The 22,643-nt window shown below is 44.0% G+C and overlaps 2 protein-coding genes and 1 long non-coding RNA gene across 3 annotated transcripts in view; 1 reads left to right on the plus strand and 2 right to left on the minus strand.

Annotated features, from left to right (window-relative positions):
• Window positions 1–1,638, minus strand: part of NT5DC3 (5'-nucleotidase domain containing 3) — a 65,477-nt gene extending 63,839 nt beyond the window's left edge. Inside the window, exon 1 of the mRNA XM_023189400.1 lies at window positions 1,332–1,638. Coding sequence (XP_023045168.1) covers window positions 1,332–1,539 — 208 coding nt within the window. The 5' untranslated portion in view covers window positions 1,540–1,638. The remainder of the gene's footprint in view (window positions 1–1,331) is intronic.
• Window positions 1,639–1,807: 169 nt separating this feature from the next.
• Window positions 1,808–4,955, plus strand: LOC111524476. Its single transcript, XR_002725809.1, has 2 exons — window positions 1,808–1,986; window positions 4,475–4,955. It is a non-coding gene; the product is annotated as an uncharacterized LOC111524476 (long non-coding RNA).
• Window positions 4,050–22,643, minus strand: part of LOC111524389 (putative tetratricopeptide repeat protein 41) — an 85,953-nt gene continuing 67,359 nt past the window's right edge. The window contains exons 14-17 of the mRNA XM_023189602.3: window positions 21,615–21,767; window positions 17,631–17,764; window positions 4,811–4,940; window positions 4,050–4,719 (exon numbers count right to left, since the gene is read on the minus strand). Coding sequence (XP_023045370.1) covers window positions 4,056–4,719; window positions 4,811–4,940; window positions 17,631–17,764; window positions 21,615–21,767 — 1,081 coding nt within the window. The 3' untranslated portion in view covers window positions 4,050–4,055. The remainder of the gene's footprint in view (window positions 4,720–4,810; window positions 4,941–17,630; window positions 17,765–21,614; window positions 21,768–22,643) is intronic.

A 22,643-nucleotide genomic window follows, 5' to 3' on the forward strand; every position in this document is an offset into this window, starting at 1 on the left:
TACAATTATCTCAATACGAATTACAAGTTAAAAAAAACTTGCCTGCCCAAAAGCTGGGCTAGATAATCTTCTATATTTCTTTCATCTCTTAAGACCTGCAAAATTCCCAATGTCTCCAAAGCCAGTCTTCTTTCCGCTACACCACACAACAGCTTCAAAAGCCAAAGCAAAATTATTTCTTGGCAAAGGGAAACGAAGACAATAAGCCACCATTTCATAGAATTCTGCATTGCTAGTCATTTTACGTCCCCTCTGAAAATTACTAATTAGCTTTTTTCATTAAACTGACTTCTGGCCAAAAAATGGAAAATCTGACCCTATAAAACGTTCTTGTTCACCCAATAATCTCTCCCTATCTCTATGTGCCACCTCCACAATAAGAAGTAACCAATATACAAACTTCGGTTCTGAATCCTCCTTGGAAGCAACAGCGACAATGGATTACTGGTTCCCAAATGGTCAGCGGAGCACAAGAACCAAGACAGTGGGTCAGGAGCTGAGACAGACCCTAAATTCAGGCGTCATCTTGGCCAGGTCACTTAAACCTGCATCTCGCCTTTCCCATCTACAGAATGGGGATGTGGAACCTCCTTCGTAGACTACTGGAACAATTTAGAGATAATCCACGTGCCTGGCACTAGTATTTATTAGTTCATTAGTAGTAACAACTGAGTCAAGCTCATTTTATGCACACCTGGCGATGAAGTTCCCATTCAAGGCCTTAGAATCCCCACCTCACCGAGGTTAATGGATAATCCAGAACCTTCCCCACCTGGACCTCTCCTCTTTCAAACACCGCACAGCTCATCTCATCTCATCTCTCCTCTGCTCTCCTCATCTCCTCTCCCCACCCCACCACCACCCCTACCAAAAGGAAAACAGATCGGCCACTTGCTCAGCAGCCCCGCTCCTGGGCATATCTGCTCCAGCCCGAGTCGGCTGTTAATATTATTACTATTGATGAATAAGAACACCTAACGGTGCGTGGGAGTGACCGACTCCCAAGGGAGGTGTGCGGAACTCCCGCCCCGCGCAGCCCAAAGCCCCTCAGATGCAGATTTCGGGCTAAAAATCCTAAGAATATATACAACAGCTTTCCTGGCGGGGGAAAGGCGCGAGTTGTGAAGTTTCTAGAGTGCATTTTTCCGCGTTTCCCCGAGTCGCTTCGCAGAGGCGATGCTGCCTGCGGCTGAGGGTGTGGGCACCGGGGTTCGCGACTGGAGGTCCTGGAGGTCCGCAGCTGGGCTGGACCGGGTCCCGGGGCGCCCGCTTCCCAGCTGAGCGCGGAGGAGGGGCCCCGAGCGCCGGGGCGGGGTCGCCACCTTACTCACCTTCAGTGCTTCTCTTCGCCTCCCGGTAGCGCTCCCACAGGTAGCGCTTCATGTCCAGGGCGGTCCCCGGTGCGGTGCACAAGGGCCGGGCGGGGCCCACACACGGCCGCCCCCGAGCCGCGGTCCCGCAGCCACCCCGCAGAGTCGCCGCTGTCGCCGCCCTCGCTCCGGCCCCGCGGGCCACCACCACCGCCGCTGCCATGGTCATGCCTACTGCCTGCTTCCTGTTGCCGCCGGCACCACCGCCACCGCGCCGCTCTGCGACGGCTACCGCCCGGCCCAAGATCTACCCGCGCTCTGCCCTGCAGGCGGGCCGCTCCTGCGTCGGAACACGTGGCGGCGCAGGCCCGCCCTCCAGCCGCTGCGGGGCGGGAAGTGGGCGGGGCCGGATGGGGGCGGGGTATGTCGGGGAGTGGGCGGGGAGGGGCGGGGCCGGGGGCCCCACGCCCAGCCTGCTGAGGTCAATTTCAGAGTGGCGCGAGGGTGGCCGTGTGGTGGCGCGCAGGCCACATGGGATGGAATAATGAAGTACGACCGCGGCGCCGCCCGCCCAGCTCCGCCGCACCTTCCCCCTGCCTTCTGGGGCTGACCCCCAGCTCTGGCCGCACAGACAGCGCCCCTCCCACCCCAGCTGCTCTGGCCCTGGCCCCAGAAAGTGACCTCTCTCCGCATTAATGGCCTCTCGCAGTCTAATTAATGGCAGTCTGGACCTCCCCTGGATCGTGGGACCCCTCTGGGACGTTCCGGATCCCCAGCTGAGATTTATGCAGGACCTGTGAGTGGGTGGCTGGGCCGAGGCTCCACTCGTGGGCTGATGTCGGCTGGAGGATCCCAGCCCCTTGATACCACAGTAAGTTTGAAGGGCACTACCATTACACAGCCTGGAAGGCCAATGCCCCACCCTAGATTTCCGCCTGGCAACAGCGCTCCTCGGAACACGGTCACCCAGCTCATGCCCCTGCCCACGCTAAGGGCTCGGTGCACAGGTCTTCTCTCACACCTGCTAGGCTGCACCCGTCCTGTGCCTGTGGTTCCACTAAAGCCAAATGAACAGTAACTTCCTTGTCTGGGGGCAATGCTGTGTGGACTGAGTCAGACACAGATTCTGCAGGAAAGACTGATGTGGCCCAGCCAGAACCCTGCTGAAAATCGCTGGAAGGCAAGGACTTCCCAAGCTGTGCAGGTGGAGTAGGCGGAATAGGCGTCAAGGCTGGCACTCTGCCAAGGAGACCATACTGGCTTGTGTGAAATGGGTGGAGCACAGTTTAAGACAAATAACCCAAGGCATTAGTGTACGCTCCAGTTGTGGGATGGAGGGGTCTGGAGGTGTTTCATAGAAAAAGGTGGCATCTGGGTTAAACCACCGTTTATTGAAGGCTTGCTGTGTGCAGTATCTCATGCAATCCTCTCAGTAATCCTGAAAAGCAGACTCCATAATTTCTCCAGTTTTACAATATAGTCATCCCTCTGTACCTGCCGGGAATTGGTTCCAGAACACCTGCCCCATACATACATAACAAAATAGGCGATGCTCAAGTCCTTTATATAAAATGGCTAGTATTTGCACACACACATACTTCTATATATTTTAAACCATCTTGATTACTTTTTCTTTTTTTTAAGACAGAGTCTTTCTCTGTCAGCCAGGCTGGAGTGCAGTGGTATGATCGCAGTGCACTGCAGCCTCGACCTCCTGTGCTTAAGCAATCCTCTCACCTGAGCCTCCTGAGTAGCTGACATTACAGGTGTGAACCACCACGACCAGCTAATTTTTGTATTTTTTCATAGAGATGGGGTCTTGCCATGTTGCCTAGGCTGGTCTCAAACTCCTGGACTCAAGCAATCTGCCCACCTTGGCCTCCCAAAGTGCTGGGAGTACAGGTGCAAGCCAATGCACCAGGCCTCAATTACTTTTCATACCTAATACAATGTAAATGCTCTGTAAATAGCTGTGATACTGCATTTTCTATTTGTATTACTTTTCATTGTTGATTTTTTTTTCTAATATTTTTATCCATGGTTGATTGAATCCACGAATGCAAACCTGCAGATACAGAGGGCTGACAGTAATGAAACCGAGGCCAAGAAAGATGAAATAACTTTCCTAAAACCACACAACTGAACCCATTCTTCCATTTGGCTTCCTAACATATAGTATGTAGGATTTAGGCAGGTGATAGGGAAGAAAGCAGCCAATAAGTAATCCTTAACAGCTAATGGTTAATGTTTTACGAATCACTGATAAAATGAGACAATAAAATGTTTAAAACAGATATGATATCAAATACACGAGCTCTGGTACTTTAAACTCACTTTATGGTTTTAGTTATATGCCAAATTATATATTTTTTACTTCGTGTTTCATAAAAAGGGTTGGTGATAGTAATTGTAAATGTTGTTCATGTGGAAAATTAATTCATAAATTCAAAATAAACTATAGCAATGCAAAAATAATACAATTAGAATTTTAATAACATTGCTTCTGTATACTTTTGGATATGGAACACTATGAGATCAAATTGCTCTACCTACCATAGAAATGAGAATCACCTAAAAATTGTTCTCCTTAAGTAAAATGAGTTACAATGTTTAAGTGCCTAAATAATCATATTTCCAGACCTTGGTTATTATCATCCTGTGTATTTTAGAAGAAAATATCCAATAAAAGAGTTCTAATTAAAGACAAGTGGAAACAACAGATGCCAAAAAGCCCATGATACATTTTTATTCTTTATTAATATCATTTGAGGTCTTCAACAGTTTTGTTTCAGTGTGAAATCTTCTCTGCAAAAAAGACTTCTGAGATATCGAAATATAATCTGGGCTATGAAAAAGCCACTTTTCTGATATGAGCTTATATTCCCAAGGGTTTTTTGTGCTAAGAGGCCGTGGCAGGGAATGGTGGTAATTGGCGGTGATTTTGCCTTCTCCACTCTCACTTTTAGCTAACAAAATTCTTTGCCTTGAAAGCTTTATTAAACCATTCATTTTACCCAAAGATAAAATGTTAGAGGAATAGTCTTTCTTTTTCTTTGATGCTTCCTTTCCTGAGCCATTCCATATTTCAGCATGATTTTGTGTCTTCCGTTGTATCTTTTCCTCAGCAGATATGCAAATAATGGGTTTCTTTTTCCCTTTTCCAGCAGCACATTTTGATTTATCTGAAATTGTCTGAGGTGCCAAGTCCATTCTTCTAGCCCTGTGTAATTTATCTGCATTCATGCACATTGCAGAGCTCACTGTATTAGAACTCTGAGCACTGTGGTAGTTTAATTTAAGCAAGTGCTCCCATAATGAGAAGCCATTCCTAGAACCCTCAGAATGTTGCTGGCTCATACCTTGAGGCCAACATCTCTGGCTCCGGATCCACTCAATTTCTCTCAGAAGGCTGCAAAAGATCAAAAGTTGTCAAGAGGTCATATATATAACATGAATAACCAGAAGCATATTTCTGTTTGGAACATGAAATAAAAACTCACTGCAGGATTCCATGGATTGATGAATGAGAAGATCCCAGGTGGATCACCCTTAAATCAAGTGATCTGTACAAATAGCCTGCTGCCTCAATCATGACGTGGTGACAAGAGTCACTCGCCAATAACTGACCTGCTAGATATTTGAAAATAAGAATATTAGACTTTTTATTACTCCTGGCTTCACACATTTAAAAGAGAAGGATAACAAACATTTATAAAAAGTGGCATTGGAGCATGACTTATTTGTAATATTCTGCCAAAAATATTTAACCTGAGTCTAATCATAAAGAAACAATCCAATCAGGCTGGACGCAGTGGCTCATGCCAGTAATCCATTCACTTTGGAAGGCTGAGACATGTAGATTACTGGAGCCCAGGAGTTCAAGACCAACCTGGGCAACATGGCAAAACTCCATCTCTACAAAAAATACAAACATTAGCTGAGCATGGTAGCGCGTGACTATAGTCCTAGCTACTTGGGAGACAGGTGGGAGGATCGCTTGAGACCAGGAGACAGAAGTTGCAGTGAGCCAAGATTGTGCCACTGCATTCCAGCCTGGACGACAGAGTGAGACCTTGTCTCAAAAAAATAGAAAGAAAGAAAGAATCAGACAGATACAAACTGAAGGACATTGGGATAGGGATGGGAGAGTGGAACCTGACTTCAACTCTTCAAAATAGTCAATGTCATAATGACAAAACAAAGGTACTTAAATCTAGACTAAAAGAGACAAATGCAATGCAAGATCGTCAATAAGTTAACAGCTATAGAGGACATTACTAGATACTTGGGGAGATTTGAATATGAACTATAGTTAGATAATAGTCTTAGGCAATAGTTAAATTTCCTGGGTTTGATTATTGTGGTTATATGGGAGAATGTCCTTGTACTCAGAAGACATATGCTGAAGTATGGTATTTAGACATAAAAGTGTCATGTTTGCAACTAACTTTCAAATGGTTCAGAAAAAATATATATGTATATATGTGTCTGTGCCTGTATATGAAAGAGAACACAGATGTGGCAAAATATTAACAACTGGTGGGCCAGGTGCGGTGGGTGGCTCATGTCTGTAATCCCAGCCCTTTGGGAGGCTGAGGAGGTAGGATTGCTTGAGTCCAGCAGTTTGAGACCAGCCTGGGCAACATAGGGAGACCCTGTCTCTATACAAAACAATAACAACAATTTTAAAAAACAATTGATGAAGACAGGTGAAGGTTATATGATCTTTCACTACACTATTCTTGAAATTTCTCTGAAGGTTTGAAATTTTTCAAAATAAAAAAATTGAGAAAAAAATTTTCCAACTGCCACAGTCAATGAATTGAATTCTCGACCTGGTGCAGTGGCTCACGCCTATAATCCCAGTACTTTGGGAGGCTGAGGCAGGCAGATCACTTGAGGTCAGGAATTCAAGACCAGCTTGGCCAACATGGCAAAACCCTGTCTCTACTAAAAACACAAAAATTAGCTGGGCGTGGTGGCATGTACCTGTAATCCCAACTACTTGGGAGGCTGAGGCAGGAGAATCGCTTGAATCTGGGAGGTGGAGGTTGCAGTGAGCTGAGATTGTGCCACTGCACTCCAGCCTGGGTGACAGAATGAGATTCCATCTTCAAAATAATAAGAAGAAGAAGAATAAAATTGAATTCTCTAAAATTTGTTAAAATAAAAACAATCCATTTTACAATCTAACTTGCAGATGGTACTTATTTATTCATTTTACCCATTTACAAGACTACTTTTAAGGGGCTGGACTTATACCATTGATTATAAACATAACGTAAGGCTGGTGTGTATAAGGCACTGATTTAGAAACGTGATAAAGAGACTGCTGCCTATGTAAAGGCTAAAAACACTGACAGATGACCCAGTCCCTGTTCCTGTGTTAACAACAATAACAGCAAATATATATAATTACCATCTGTCAGGACTGTGTAATCTTATAACGTATAAATTATCATCACCTGTCCACCTGGTTCAAAAACGAAAATTTATCAATCTGTAAAGTGAAAAGTGTCTTTCCCTTCTCTGTCCCCATCTGTGCAGTCTTCTAAAATGGAACCAATGACGTTAGTTTCTAATGTGTCCTTCCAGAGAATTTTTAGTGCATGTTTCATTTTACTTGTCTTTTAAAAATGAGCATGCTGGATGAACTTATTCTAGTTCATGGAAGAACAGTCCTGGGTCAGCCTCATCCTGAAGTCCATGCCCTGCACTGCTGCACTAGGCTGCCTCTTCCCCATTGTGGATTGTGCTCCTGAATATCAGCCGTGGCTTCTGCTCGCAGAGATGTTCTCTCTCTGTGGCTTTGCTTCATGGATCAGACCCTGTATCTCACATGCCTGCAGCTTCCTCTGGAAATCCTATAGGAAATTTCAGCTGCTGTCTCTGCTTAGTGATCTGGGACTATGTTTCTTCTTTTTGAACTATTTTCATGACTCCCTGTGATGTTCCCAGGTGCCTCAGTCTAGCTCAACAGAAGACACTTGTGAATTACCCTGTTCTTGATGACCAACTTGCATTGGCCTTAAAAGAAAAAGTGGAGAAAAATAGAAACTGGATGTGTCATGTGGTGGCAAACACAGAACCCATTCTCAGAGATACTCTGGGCACCAATAACCAGATTCATAGGTGTGACTGACTCTCTTCATTCTGCCCAAGTCCCCTGAAGAGAATCTGACTTGCTATGGGATTGAGATTTTCATGCAGACAAGTTTCTGGTGCCCTTTGCATACACTACTCCATGTCCTTGCTACCCGCCTCCCTCTTGGCCACACACAACTCCTCAGGCCCCTTTTCCCTGGTGACCCATTCTAGACCTGACCTATAGCTTTGACCTCAGAACTTTCTTGGATGCGATCTGACTCAGGCAGCAAGCAAGTCAGGGAAAGGACATTCTTGCCTCATCTCCATCCCCAGTTTACCCCATTTTTCTTGGAGCTGGTACCAGTTGGGTCAACCCAGTCAGTCCTCCCAACCCAGAAAAGAGGAAAGACCAGAATTGGTGAATTTAAATTGGAGAGATGTCACTGAACCTCTTCCCACCTCAAACCTTTGCCCTGGATGGTGAGGGAACCTAACATCTAATTTTGTACTCTATTGGCTGTTTTGCATACATTATATCATTAAATCTTCACAATTACCCTATAGGTAGACTCTATTATAACCGCTTGATTGGTAAGAAAATTGAGACTCAGAGAGGTTATGTCCACAAGCCAAGAAAATAGCAGAACTGGGATTCCAACTAAAATTCCTAGGATCCAGGATCACAACTTCTACAAGTGAGAAAAGAGAACACTATTCTTCCTATTTTGTTGGTTCCAGGGAAGATTTTCCATAAAAATATATCTAGAAAAAAAGCATCAGTTACCTTTTCTATGTTGTACTTCTGGACAGAGCCACACCCATCTTATTTCCAGTGGAATGTGAATTGGGGGTGGGGATGGGGGGAAGGTCCCATGAACACTCTTACTAATCTGTTCTCAGATTTTAAGTAGGAAGTTCTCCTAGTCTCCCCACTTTATTTTCAGTGCTTAACATTAAAAAGATGGTGGAATATTTATTATTTCCTTAGAAAACCCAACCAAGATATTTCATCCAAAGAGAGTCCTCTATCCTATTAAGTACTCTCCTAAAGCACAATTTTTCCTAATTTTTATTCTACTGAAATTAAAATTAAGTCCTGTTCCTCTTGCTTCCTATAATACCTGCTGTCACCTAACAAGTGGATTTTTGCAATGCCAGTCCAGCGTGAGAGATGTTTACTTTTTCCCGGGCCGACAGCAACAGTCCAGGCAGTTGTCTCCAGGTGACAGTGAAATCTCTCCAGTGTTGACAGAGGTCTCAGGAAGTTTCCCTGAATGAATAACTCAGTGGATGAACCACCCCGGGAGGGATAGTTCATTACTGGGCAGCATCCAGTGAGTTATTCTGTGCTGGGAGCTAATGAGATTAAGAAGTGAGGACAATCACAGCGCATGGTCTCTGTCTACATTCTAGAAGATGGGCTGCAATTGTAAAGACGAAGGAAGGTTTGGCACTGTCTAAAGGCTCTTTGTTGAATGTTTCTTTTTGTTTGATAATTAGGCTGTGATTAAAGTTTCTTTGTCCAAAATCCTTAAGTTTGAGAAACTAAGTGTGTTTGCTCATTCTTTTTTCCTTTTTTAAACTACGAACTTAACCTAGAAGTGTTTGCTTATTCTTTCCATAAATGTGTGTATCTATAAACAGGTTAGGGAGAAAACTGTGTATCATTGTCCCAAAAAAGTAAAAGGGTGCTATTGGATGTCTCCATGGGCCCTCAATTTCTGCTCCAAAGAAAACAATAAGAGAGGTTAAGGGGTCCTTTCCCCCACCTCTCTCTACTGAAACCATGGCCTAGTCTGGCTCAAAAGGACCTGGTTGCAGATGGCAAGTAGCATCCTCTGTTGTCTTCCCCCAGTTCTGCATGAACCCAATGTACCAATTAAAGGAGATGGGCCTGTGCAGAAGCCCCACCTTTAAGCAGAGGAAACAGATTGTTCTCTCTTAAACAGGCTTTCATCTCTACCACCAAAACTGAACATTACCTGTGACCTCTGTGTTGCTAAACACAGTGGTCTGTTCTCAATCTGGTGGTCAGTTCTCAACACTCTCCTCTCTTGGCTTCAGTGATCTGACTACTTCTCGACCTGCCTCTGGAGCCATTCTTCATCTTTTACTACAGCCCTTTCCTCTTCTCACCCCTTAAATACTGGCATTATTCCAAGTTCTACCTCTGGCCATTGTCTTGTCCTACATTCTTCTTACTTCTTTCAACCATTCTACTGAGTTGAGCCAGCAGTGTACGCTAAGGACTCCCAAATGTTTTCTCTGGCTCAGTCTTCAAGCTCTTAAGCACCAGACTCATACATCCTACTGCCTACTGAATGTCTCTACTTGGATAGAAAACTCAAACTCAACAGGCCCCAAATTAGCTCACTGTGGCTCCCACCCCACCCTACCAAACTGTGCTCCCTCTCTTGCAATGCCAACAGCATCATGCACCCAGGTGCACTGACCTATGATATAGTCGTAAACTGGGAAATGCTTTTGGCTTTCTCTCACCTCCCACATCTAGTCAAGCACCGAGCCTGTTGGATTTACCTACCAAGTCTCAAATCTGACACTTTCTCTCCATTTCTACCATCCCCTCCTAGTTTACCAATTCCATCCCCCATTTGGTCACAAGATTGTTGTATCCTAAACACAAACTTACTCATGCCCCTTAATGCTGGAAATCCTACAGCAGCTGCCCTGTCAAGCCCTTGAGCCTGGTAAACCTTGCTGATTTCTCCAGCATCATTCCCCAACTCTCCCCATTCCAGAGTTTCAAACCACCCAAGTTCTTCCTTCCTTGACATTGTTCATGCTGATCCTCCTTACCTAAAATGCTCCTCATGAACTTCTTCACCAGGCACCTGTCAGAACTCAGCCCAAGCCACTGTCTCTGGAAAGTCTTCCTTCTTGCCTATTTTCTGTGGGTCCCTGTGCCCTCTCCAGTGTCTGTCACAGTACACAACACATTGGATTGCACTTCTCTTCATGTGCTTGTCAGCCCAACAAGACCACAAACTCCTAGAGCTCACAAACAGCGGGAAGGGCTTGGGACTTGGGGTCAGAGAAATGGATGCCAAGTCTTAGGTCAACGTACTAGCTGTTCCTGGTCTTTGTGAGCCTCGATGATTATAATGTCTAATCCATAGAATTATCTGGTCAAATGTACTGGGACAGGTCATGTGTTATATCTGCTATTCCCTCAGCTTTAAAATTAGTTCAGTGACCCTTAGAGCCCTTTCCAGGTTTAAAAGTTTTCTAAGTTTATGAGGCCTACTTGACAATTCTTTTGCAGCCAATAGGGTTTATGCATATATAAACTATTAAAAATTATTAAGCCTACACAAATGAAAAGTAAGCTCTGTTAACACACACAAACTGGCTTGCTGGATTAACCAGGGTTCTCCATTTCTTCTATAAAACATACTCCCCAATGTCCAGGTAACACTAAATGCCTGCAGCTAGCAGGCTCATCTCTACTTTGCTGGCATACTTCTGTTCCCAACGGTTGGGTTCTGGCATATCCCAGTGTCAACTGAGTATGTCAATCTAATTAGGTAATTTAATTGACTGCAATGCAGATTAATAAGATATGAGTATGAGATAAAAAGGAGTTGTTTTCTCTGAAAACCAGACTGAATTCTTGGGAAAGGCTCAATATCCTGAGCTGCTAAGAAAAATAAGTCCAAATTTTGAGTGGACAAGACAACTGCAAAAGATTGAGGGAGGAAAAGGTGGCAACTTAGAAGGATACTGCACACAGACTGCATCACAATTGTTGTCACCCTTCAGAAACCAAAACTAGAAATGGAGGGTGATGCATTTTGAGAAGATGACATCTAATTCCAATCAGAGGACCCATTAAAGAGAGAGAAAGAGAAAGAGAGAGAGAGAGAGATTTTAATTATACATTTAAAAAATTCTGGAGAAAGAATGGATTTATATTTAAGTTAAAATTAAAATGTAAGGTTTGTCTGTATCATTTATCTGACTTGGATTAAGAGACCAACTGCTGTAGTTGAAGAGGGTTCTGGCTGAGCTGGGAATTTTAAAATGAAACAAAGAGAAGAGACTGAGAGGGAATTTAAAAATGAAACAAAGAGAAGGGACTGACTCTCAGAGGGGCTGAGAGTCACCCACTAGACACTAGAGCCTTTGTTTAATTTCTTCCTTCTAAATTTGACTAAGATGGTTGGCATTTCTTTTAAAAAGAATCCCAGGCAGAGAGAAGTAACATAATGTTCATCTACCACACTTCATCCAAAACAAACAGTTCAGTACAGAACACTCAGCTTGATATAATGGAACATGAAAAAGCCACATTTCTGTCCTTTTCTCCCACTTATATGGTGTCTCAATAGCCAAATGTAAAACACTCATCAAAGGAGAGCAATAAGATTGTTCTGTGTCGGAGGTAGCTTAGAACATTAATCACAGAAATCTTCATTTTATAGTTAGGGTTCCTACTAAAATCTCTAGAATTAACAGTCTTATTAGGTTAATGTTTATACTTGAAACTGGATTTGTCACCCTCTCACAAATCTGTCATTTTAATATGTGCTTACTGTAATCTCATGTATAAAAATGTGATTTTATAATTAAAATCTTAATTACCAAAAATTGCTGGAAGCCCACTATTTTCATACCCCTTGGAAGATTACGCTGTGTTATACATGTTAATCAAATGTAATAATACAGCCTGGTCACATAGCGAGACCTCATTTCTACAAAAAATGTTTTAAAAATAGTCAGGCATAGTGGTGCATGCCTATAGTCCTAGCTACTTGGGAGGCTGAGACCAGAGAATTACTTGAGCCTGGAAGTTTGAGATGACAGTGAACTACGATCATGCCACTGCACTCCAGAGCCTATGTGATAGGGACTGTCTCAAAAAAAAAAAAAAGTAAAATAATAAAAGATCAAGAAAGGTGTTACGACATTCAAGCTAGCAATTATCATTAATCTGAACTCTAAAATGAAATCTGAAAAGTCAACTAAAGATCATTGTTTTCCATAGATAAAAGCACAATTGGGTTGTTCTTTCAATACTGTTAGCCTGGAGCAGAGCCATCATTTCCATTGGATAACCCAAGACAAATTACCCAGAAAGAACCTGCCTATCCACTTCTCAGCCTACCTACAGTGAGAGAGCACCCATCTACATACAGCTAGGGCTGTTTCTGATGTTTTGAAGATGCAAAGAATACATGATAAGGCCTCTGCCCTCAGGAGTTCACAATCTGTTTGAGAGGTTAAAATACGTACCTCAGACAGGAAGAGAAAATGTGTGTCACAAACACGTCCTTTGTACTCTTTCATGGATTCTGGATCCACAAAATGACCTTAGAATACAATATTAGAAAGCTCTTGTGAAGATTATGCTAGAGGAAAGGCTCTGGGCTCCTCACACTTACCTACTTTGCAAAAATCCTGTACTGGCTTTCAGTTGCTCTTACGGTAACACCCCAGATCTTTGACTGGGCCTGAGAGGCCTGAGATCCACCTCCCGGCATCTCTCTAACATCCTCCTCGTGCACCTCCTTCCGCACATTGCTCTCTGCACTCTGGGACCTTAAAACTCCGCCCAGCCTCGAAAATTCTGTTCCTACTGCCTAGATGACTCTTCTCCTCCCTCTCTCCCACTACTAGTGAGCCACCTCTCATCCTGCAGATCCAATTTCAGCATCACTTCCTGAGATGCATCCCCAACCCACGTTCCTTCCATCTGACAGATCAAGGTCACCTGTTAGTACTTGCATTTTCCCATGATAGCACTTTCCCCAACTATAGTTAAGCCATTGTGCATTTAGTTGTCTAACTGCTGTCTCCATGGTAACGTTTTCCACAGTTGCGGTTAAATTGTGTATTTAAGTTGTCGACAGCCTCCTCCCCCAGTGTGAGCTCAGGGAAGGCAGCGTTGGTCTCTATGGGTCTGGTTCATTGTTATACTCCCAGAAACTAACATAGAGATTGTCACTTAATAGGTGCAGTAAATATTATAATAAATGAATGATAAGAATATAAGTAATTAACATTCAAATGCCCTTAATAATCAATACCTGCACTTCTAAAGTGGGAGGGTAAATCTGAATTAGCTGAGGCATTTCCTCCATCATACAGTCATTCACTTGGCAAGTGTTTATTGAGTACCTGCTAAGTGCCACCCACTGTTCTAAGAGCAGGGTATACAATGGTGGAGAAGACAGATCATGTCTCTATAGAAAGAGAGATGAAAAAAAAAACCGTAGTGAACAGATAAATATATAATTTCAAGTAGTAAAGTACAGGTTGAGTATCACTTATCCAAAATACTTGGGACCAGAAGGGTTTCAGATTTCTGATTTTCTTAGATTTTGGAATATCTGCGTCACGCTTGCCAGTTGAGCATGCCTAATCCCAGAACTCCAAAATCTGAAATGCTCCAGTGAGCATTTCCTTTTTGCATCATGTCAGCACTCAAAAAGTTTTAGATTTTGGGCTTTTGGATTAAGTATGCTCAACCTGTGCTATTTACTTTAGTACCTTAGAGGGTGACAAGGGTAAGGGTTAAATTCCATAAGATGGGCAGGGAACTCTTCACTGCACATTTGTGGACAGACTTTAGACGGCCCTGATGAGCTCTAAATAATTTTCAGGAGTTTCCAAAACAATTTCCTAAATAGAACAAGCCCATTAGAGGATCACTGGCCCCCAAGCCTTCCTCAGTCTTAAGTCTCCACTTCCCTACAGGAGAGAATTTCCTTCAAATCAGCACACTGCCTCAACTCTCCCACCACTGCCTGTTTTTCTTGTTTATCTCCCACTCCACACACCTCCTCTGTCCCGATGCTTCCTCATAGCCCTCTTGACGGCTCTCAATCGGTCCCCTTCACATCTTATTTATTCCTACCTTTGTTCCCGTAGTTCTCCCACCTAGAATTGCCCCCTGTCTCTGACAATCTATGCCCTCCACTTCCTAAAGGATCCCTTCCAAGAGATTTTCCTTGAACATCCTCTTGCTACTGACCATGGTCTTCCACATTTAGGCATGGAATATTAACTCTGTTGAGGACCTTAAAGAATGCAACACCCTTATTTTACAGATGGGGCCCAGGAACAGACTTGGGCCACAGGCATTGTGACTTGCTTCAGGTCACACAGCTGACCATGGCCAAGATAAAACCAAAACCCAGTTCAATCCCCTCCAGCCAGGCTATGCTTTAAATCTTTCATGTGTTATATTTTTTATTATAGGTTTATATTGCCACCTAACAACAACAACAACAACAAAAAGTTGCTTGAAGTTGAAGACAGAAGTTATCTTCTTTGTTTTTGTATCCTGCAGAGCACTTAGTACAATCCTCTGAGCATGGGCAACCTAGTGTCCATGTTATGTCTCTTTATCTGTTACTGCATCCAGAAAAGACCAAGACAGATTTTTACCAAATTTAGAAGGTACGTTTGCGATGAATTAAAATACAAGCCATATGGCATTCAGAAAAATCACATTGGATAACCTAGGGGACCACTTCAAAGTGATGGGTATCCCCCCTGCAGGGCACCCAAGGATGTGCCCCATGATGGAGACAAGCTACAGACAAAGGAAGCAAATATTAATAGTAGCTTCATATAAGAGCCACAGTCCAAAGTCACAAAGGCAGATGCAAGCAATCATTTCAGTTGCCTTCATGTGGATGGCTTCATGCTGTGTACATCAAGTGGGTGGTTGGAGGTCAGGGTATGGATTTTTTTTTTTTTTTTTTTTTTGAAACAGGATCTCACTCTATCACTCAGGCTGGAGTGCAATAGCAGGATCTTGGCTCACTGCAGCCTTGACCTCCCTAGCTCAAGTGATCCTCCCATCTTAGCCTTCCGAGTAGCTGAGACTACAGGTGCGAGCCACCATGCCCAGCTAATGTTTTGTATTTGTTGTAGGGATGGGGATCTGCCATGTTGCTCAGAGGCTGGTCTCAACTCCTGGGCTCAAGCAGTTCTCCCGCCTAGGCCTCCCAAAGTGCTGGGATTACAGGCACGAGCCAGCACACCCAGTTGAATTGTTTTTCTTTATAGCGTAAATTATTCTCCCAAACCACTCCAGATCAACAATCTAGTTGGGTAAGATAATACCACCATATCATCCTGATATGCATTACAATGTATAAAGTACTTAAAGGCTTGCTGAATAAATGCAGTGTAATATATGTATACCATAGTATGCATAATTATACATGTATATTATATTATACGTAGTATAATATAATCCAACTCCCATGAAAAATACATAGCTGTTGACCTCAAAGTGAACTGCTTTGAGGACTAATGTTTGGTAACACTTTACTGCAGAGGGCCTAAGATATCTTTAGAAATGATTAATGGTGAGGAGTCCCAACAATTTGCGGCTCTGGCTTACTTCTTATTTTACGGAGTCCACTCAGGCACATTTCCATTTAGATAGAAAATTTCCACCAAAGATAAGAAAACTAAAAATACTTGTTACATGTTGAAGGACAGCTGGTTCAGAGGTCTTCATAAACAGACTACTTTCCCGCCCTCCACTCTTGCCTTTGTATACCGAAGTTATTGATTTGCTCTCACCATCACCGACTGAAACCACAGCATACAAATCTCACATTAGCAGTTGGATTAACCATCTACAATGTTCCTGTGGGCCTGAAGTGGACCTTATATTAAAGGAATCAACTTCAATCAACAGCAGGAGATAATGGCGAGACATAGCAGCAAGAGATGACTCTTCGTATAAAAATACTTGGTCATAACCACCTTGAGTATTGACTGCAAAATTGAAATGTAGACTTATTTAAGAAGTCACACACAAAAAAAACACTGCAATTGCTGCTATTAAAGATGCCTTCATATCTGAAAGTAAATGAATATATTATCCCTCTATCACAGACCAGACACAAAAGCTGTTACATAACAGAATATTATATGAAACAATCAGATTAAATATACTAGTTCTTTGTCCATAAACTTTCTCTAAATTTGTATATGTATTTTCTGTTTGTAAAACTGCTTCAGCCTAGAAACATTTAGTGAAAAAAAAAAAATGCACACACATATTCCCAAATCTACACATTGAAAATATTCTTTCCTACAGATATCAGGCATTTAAAGCTTTTTTCCTCCTCAGCAAGTGACTACCCTGAAAGCAATCATGTTTTCTTGTAAAACAGATGATAAGCACACATGCTGGGAAAAGTAGCTGGTTTAGGTCAGGGTTTCTTAACCTCAGCACTACTGACATTTGAGGGTGGATAATTTTTTTTTGTGAGGGGCTTTCCTGGGCATTGTAAAATGTTCAGCCACATCCCAGGCCTCCACCCACTAAATGACAGTAGCACTCCCATCTCTCAACCTGCCCCCAAGTTCCACTCATGACAATCAAGAATTTCTCCAGACTTTCATCCTTGGGGGCAAGATCATCCCTGGTTGAAAATTACTTGTTTTGGTTGAAGTATAGATAATGCCCTGTGGCAATGAGACGTCAGGACCCCAATAGTGTTTTGTTTTGTTTTGTTTTGTTTTGTTTTGTTTTGTTTTGTTTTCTTGAGATGGAGTCTCGCTCTGTTGCCCAGGCTGGAGTGCAGTGGTGCAATCTTGGCTCACCACAACCTCCGCCTCCCAGTTCAAGCAATTCCCCTGCCTCAGCCTCCTGAGTAGCTGGGACTATAGGCGTGTGCCACCATGCCTGGCTAATTTTTGTATTTTTAGTAGAAACAGGGTTTCACCACGTTGGCCAGGCTGGTCTCAAACTCCTGGCCTCAAGTGACTTTCTCACCTCGGCCTCCCAAAGTGCTGGGATTATAGGCATGAGCCACTGCGCACAGCCAAGACCTATATCTTACAGCTAAAATCAAGGGTGGGCCCTTGTGAAAAGCCATGTCGTTATTTTTGGTCACATGTTACTTTAGCATCACAGATGAAAAGATATGGAAAGCTATTCATATACGTAGAAACAATGTCTTAGGACAGAAGTGGAAGAAAGGTGGGAAGCTATACTGACGGGGGAGGGGTGTGGTCAAGCAAGGGAGCCCAGCCTACAAAAGAATGAAAAACGGGATGGAAACGATTTTAAGAGATATCTTTCCTACTAGGAGAACATAAGTAGGTAGCAAAAATAGTTTACAGTTTGTGAAACAGGAGTTGCTTGGTTCAAAAATGGAACCTTTTTAAAAATAAGCAAAGTATGCAGGTGAAACAAAGGGAAAAGTCACCTGCTTATAACAAATAGATGGGCACGATTACCTAATTTACACAACGTATCACTGAGGCTGATGTTCAGCTGCTTCCTGAGGAGTGAGGACTTGGCCAGAGTTTCTGCATTTTCCTTTATTTTTATCACTTGTTTATAATATTTAAGTACTTGCTTCCTTTGGGATCTAGAAAAGAGAAATTTAATCAAAGTTTGCATCAAAGAAGGCTGGCATGCATTCGTTCATTCACTCAATAAACATTTACTGAATGCCAGTGTTAGGACTGGGGAGCAAAATGAGTATGACTAACCCTTGCCCTCTGAGAATTTCTTTGAGGTAGGAGGAGAGACTGCAGAGCGAAGCAGGAGTCCACCTGCAAAGGACTTTGAGTGTAAACCTAAGGATTTTGACTTTAACAGTGAAGAGTTTTCATTAAGAGCCTGATATGATCAAATGCACATTTTAGAATCTGCCCGGGCAGAAGTGTGGAAGACAAACTGAAACAGGTGAGGCCACAGACAGGGAGACCAGTTAGGCCAGAGGAAGATCGATGAAGGTCTGAGCTGACACAGTGGCCACAGGTACAAAGGGAGATTTGCTAGGGTGTGGTGTTGCACTGGATGTGGTGGTGCTGATGCTGTGGGTGCTGGGGGGCTGTTATGTGTGCAGATAGTCATGTGGTTAAGAGCTCAAGCTCTAAAGTCAGGCAGATGTGGCGGTGGGCCACAGTGGTCAGGCTCAGGGCCTCTTCAATCAGACTTCCCAGGTGCTAACCCTGGCCCTGACACCTAAGACCTGGGTAGCAAGCATCTCAGCCTCCTAAGCCTCAACTTCCTCATGTTCAAAATGGGGATAATAGGCCGGGCACAGTACTTCATGCCTGTAATCCCAACACTTTGGAAGGCCAAGGCGGGAAGATCACTTGAGGCCAGGAGTTCAAGGCTGCAGTGAGCTATGATCACACCACCACACTCCCACCTGGGTGAGACAGCAAGATCCTGTCTCAAAAAAAAAAAAAATCAGATAACAGAGTTGTTATGGGGATTAAACGAGAAAATGAGTGTACTGTGTCAGCACAGTGACTGATGATAAACATTGCTAAGATGGATCGTTAAGATGATGCCATGGTGTCTGCACCAAGTGAGGTGGGAGAAGGAGAATTCTGTTAAGGGGGTGAGGGGTGGATGTGTCCAGTCTTGAGCATATTGACTCTGGAGTGCCAGTGGAACACCCAAGTGAAGATGTCCAGTAAACAGATGGAAGCACATGGCTGCTGCTGATGACAGAGGCCTGAGAAGATGGAGACAAAGGGCACTCACCTTACGGAACAGCAGCTGAAGGCCTGAGCACTGGTGGGGCTGATGTGCTCCCTCTGAGACTAGCATAGAGCCCAGGAACCAAACTCAAGAGGATGCTGATGTTTGGGCAAGCGGCAGGGAGAGAAAAGGAACCCACAAAAGAAGCTGAGCCAGCTTGATCACCCAGGAGAGTACAGTTTGAATTCTGTCAAATGCTTAGAGGAGAGGGCCAACAAGGTCAAAAGTGCAGAGGACACTTTGGGGTTGTTTCTGATGACTTTCATAAGAGGAGACAAAATGGGTAAGCTGGGTAAGGGAAGAAGTTCCTGGGCTCTATGCTTGTCTCAGACTGAGTGCATTCGCCCCACCAGGGCCCAGGGCTTCAGCTGCCATTCCATAAGGTGACTGTGGCGAGGATGCTGACTGAAGGATAACTACAGATGGATGGGCAAATGCTGGGGGGAAAGTAGATTGTCGACAATCATTTCACTAAGGATCTGTCACTGTTCCTCTTAAAACATTTTGTTCACTCTTCTCTCATCTGCTTTCTTAACTTTAATTTTTTAATTTGACCTCATTTGTCCAACTCTACCCGGACCCCTTCTACAAGGCCCTCAGGATCCCATGGATCATTTCTGTGGTGCATGAGTGCTATCTCGAGGGCCCCTGGCCCTCACATGCTTGAGTGGTGAGTCAAGTTATATAACAAAATGTCTCCTGGTTTGAACCAACACAAAAGACACAGTCACCTAAGGATAACCTTCAACAAGGAGACGGCCGGCTTCTCCATCGTTTCTGAAGGTTGGCCGTTGACAGTGAGGCCTGGAGGAAGCCATCCATGTATGGTCATCAAGGCCGGCCATGCGGAATAGTCCAGCAGTCCTCAGTGTCGTGATTTGGGGTGGGGCAGCCAGGCAGAAGAGATGACTCAGTCAGTATGCTATGTGTTTAGATTTTTCTTTTACGAGGCAACAGTTCTACAGTCAAGCTTTCTGCTTCTGTAAAGAAAGTCCTATTCTCTGCTCACAGTGCTGGTCTTAATATGAGTAAGAGGCGGCATATGTGGTGTCAAGTGCCTCAAAAAACACTTGCTGGGGAGCAAAATAATAAAATACGAATGACTCAATTTATCAAACTCTTTTAGTGTGTGCCAGGTTTTCTGCTAAGCTCTTTACATATAGGATCTCTTAATCCTCACAAAGATCCTGCCAGGAAGATACTGTTACTTCCTTCATTTTACCAAGGAGGAAATGAATGAGATACCAAGATGTTAAGTGCTTGACCTTAACAGTAACTTGTCACTGTTACTAAGTGGCAGAAATAAAAGGTGAACTCAGACAATCAGACTCCAGAGCCCACCATCTCACCACTACTATATAGCACCCCTATTGTACCCTTAGGTCCTCCCTTAATTGGGCTACTCTTTAAAAGGTAGTTACCCTTTAAATGCCTTTTAGAAAGGGTTAATACTGATTTGTACTGAAGTATTAAGAGACGATCAATATCCTATTCTTCCTGGAAGCAAAAGCAGCAAGAGGTCACCTGTCGGGTGGGAGGAAAATGACATGGAGAAACGTGGAAAATGGAAATGGAAAAGCAAGCCAGGGAACAGAGAACCCTCACCTAATGGAACCGCAGCTGAAGCCCTGGGTCCTGGTGGGGCTGATGCACTCAGTCTGAGACAAACTTAGAGCCCAGGAAACGAACTCAGGGAGAGGAGGAAAGAGAGGCTACCAAAACAAAACTTCACAACTTCGTAATGTAGCCAAACGCATCCCTGACCATCCAGGCAGTTAAATCGTCTATGGAAGCAAGTGTGTACATGGCTCTCTGTGGGTTCACAAAGAACCTTCTCTCATAGCAAACCTGCCAAGAAAAGTAGTGGTCAGCCCTGGCAGATGCTCACACTCAGTCGGTCTGGAGGGTGGCACCTACAAGTGTGAGGCACTGAGGGGAACCCCGCACATCACAGGAGAACAAGAGGACTCCCTGAGTAACGGGGGGTGGCTGGTGAACATGACCTGAGGCATTGGAGGCTCTGGCCTAGGTCTTGCAGAAGAGAGAGCAGGATGGTGTGGTACCATAGACAATGGCCATGGCTGAGGGCTGCACAGAGATCCAGAAGTAAGAGTATCTTCCTCACAAGGCCTGTGAGTGGCACTGGGAACCACTTACAACCACATTGTACTCCTATGTCCTTTCTCTACTGCCAGAACCTCCACACCACTTGTGAGCCAAGAGCTCCTTTTCCTTTTTTTTTTTTTTTTTCCGAAACAGGAGTCTTGCTGTGTCGCCCAGGCTGGAGTGCAGTGGCATGATCTTAGCTCACTGCAACTCCACCTCCCAGATTCAAGTAATTCTCCTGCCTCAGCCTCCCAAGTAGCTGGGATGACAGGCACGTGCCACCATGTCCAGCTAATTTTTGTATTTTTAGTAGAGATGGGATTTCACCATGTTGGCCAGGCTGGTCTCAAACTCCTGACCTCAAGTGATCCACCTGCCTCAGCCTCCCAAAGTGCTGGGATTAACAGGTGTGAGCCACCATACCCAGTCAAAGAGCTCCTTTTGAATACATTATGGTGGGATGAATCCCCAGGCTTCTGAGCAGGGCTGGAGCCAAAGTAGTATTACCAGAGTTACCCCTGAGGGGTAACCCCAGACCTCCCTGCCACTGGTGGGGGCACTTTTGGCGGGGAGACAGGGAGACACACTTCTTGAAACATTTCATAAAAACTTACTTTTTACTATCTCTCTGGGGAAAAAATAGCAAATCTGCTAAAAATTCCATAACTTCTCCAACCAGCATGTTTTTCTTGCCAAACAAGCTTCTCCTGATATTTAAGCACTCTTGAAGTTTCATTTTTGCAAGAGAGGTATTTCCAGCAACGAACCTGAAAATAAAACACATGTGCGTTTTTTACTGGGCATGTTGGTTACATTCATTGTGCAATCAATCATAATTCTCATAAACATCTTGGATTTTATATAAAAAAATCTGTCCTGGAAAATATAAAAAAGAGCAATTTATAATAGTAGAGATGCAAGAACTTCAAAGTGATTTATAAGAAATTTGTACATCTTTTTTAAAAAACTAGAGAGCTGGGCGTGGTGGCTTTTGCCTATAATCCAGTTACTCAGGAGGCTGATGCAGGAGGATTGCTTGAGGCCAGGAGTTCAAGATCAGCCTGGGTAACATAGCAAGACCCCATCTCTAAAAAAATAATAAAGAAATAAATAAGCCAGGCGTGGTAGTGCATACCTATAGTCCCAGCTACTGGGCACACTAAGGCAAGAGGATCGCTTGAGCCCCTTTCAGTGAGCTATGATTGCACCACTGCACACCAGCCTGGGCAACAGAGCAAGATCCCTGACTCTTAAAAAAAAATTTTTAAACTAGAGCACTATTTTCACCCTCAGCACTGCTGACATTTAGGCTGGATAAATCTTTGTTGTGGGGGGCTGTCCTGTGCATTGTGTGATTTTTTTTTTTTTTGAGACGGAGTCTCGCTCTGTTGCCCAGACTGGAGTGCAGTGGCCGGATCTCAGCTCACTGCAAGCTCCGCCTCCCGGGTTTACGCCATTCTCCTGCCTCAGCCTCCGGAGTAGCTGGGACTACAGGTACCCACCACCTCGCCCAGCTAGTTTTTTTTTTTTTTTGTATTTTTTTTTTAGTAGAGACGGGGTTTCACCGGGTTAGCCAGGATGGTCTCGATCTCCTGACCTCGTGATCCGCCCGTCTCGGCCTCCCAAAGTGCTGGGATTACAGG

This window comes from Piliocolobus tephrosceles, chromosome 10 (genome assembly GCF_002776525.5).
Source record: "Piliocolobus tephrosceles isolate RC106 chromosome 10, ASM277652v3, whole genome shotgun sequence".
NCBI classification, from domain to species: Eukaryota; Metazoa; Chordata; class Mammalia; order Primates; family Cercopithecidae; genus Piliocolobus; species Piliocolobus tephrosceles.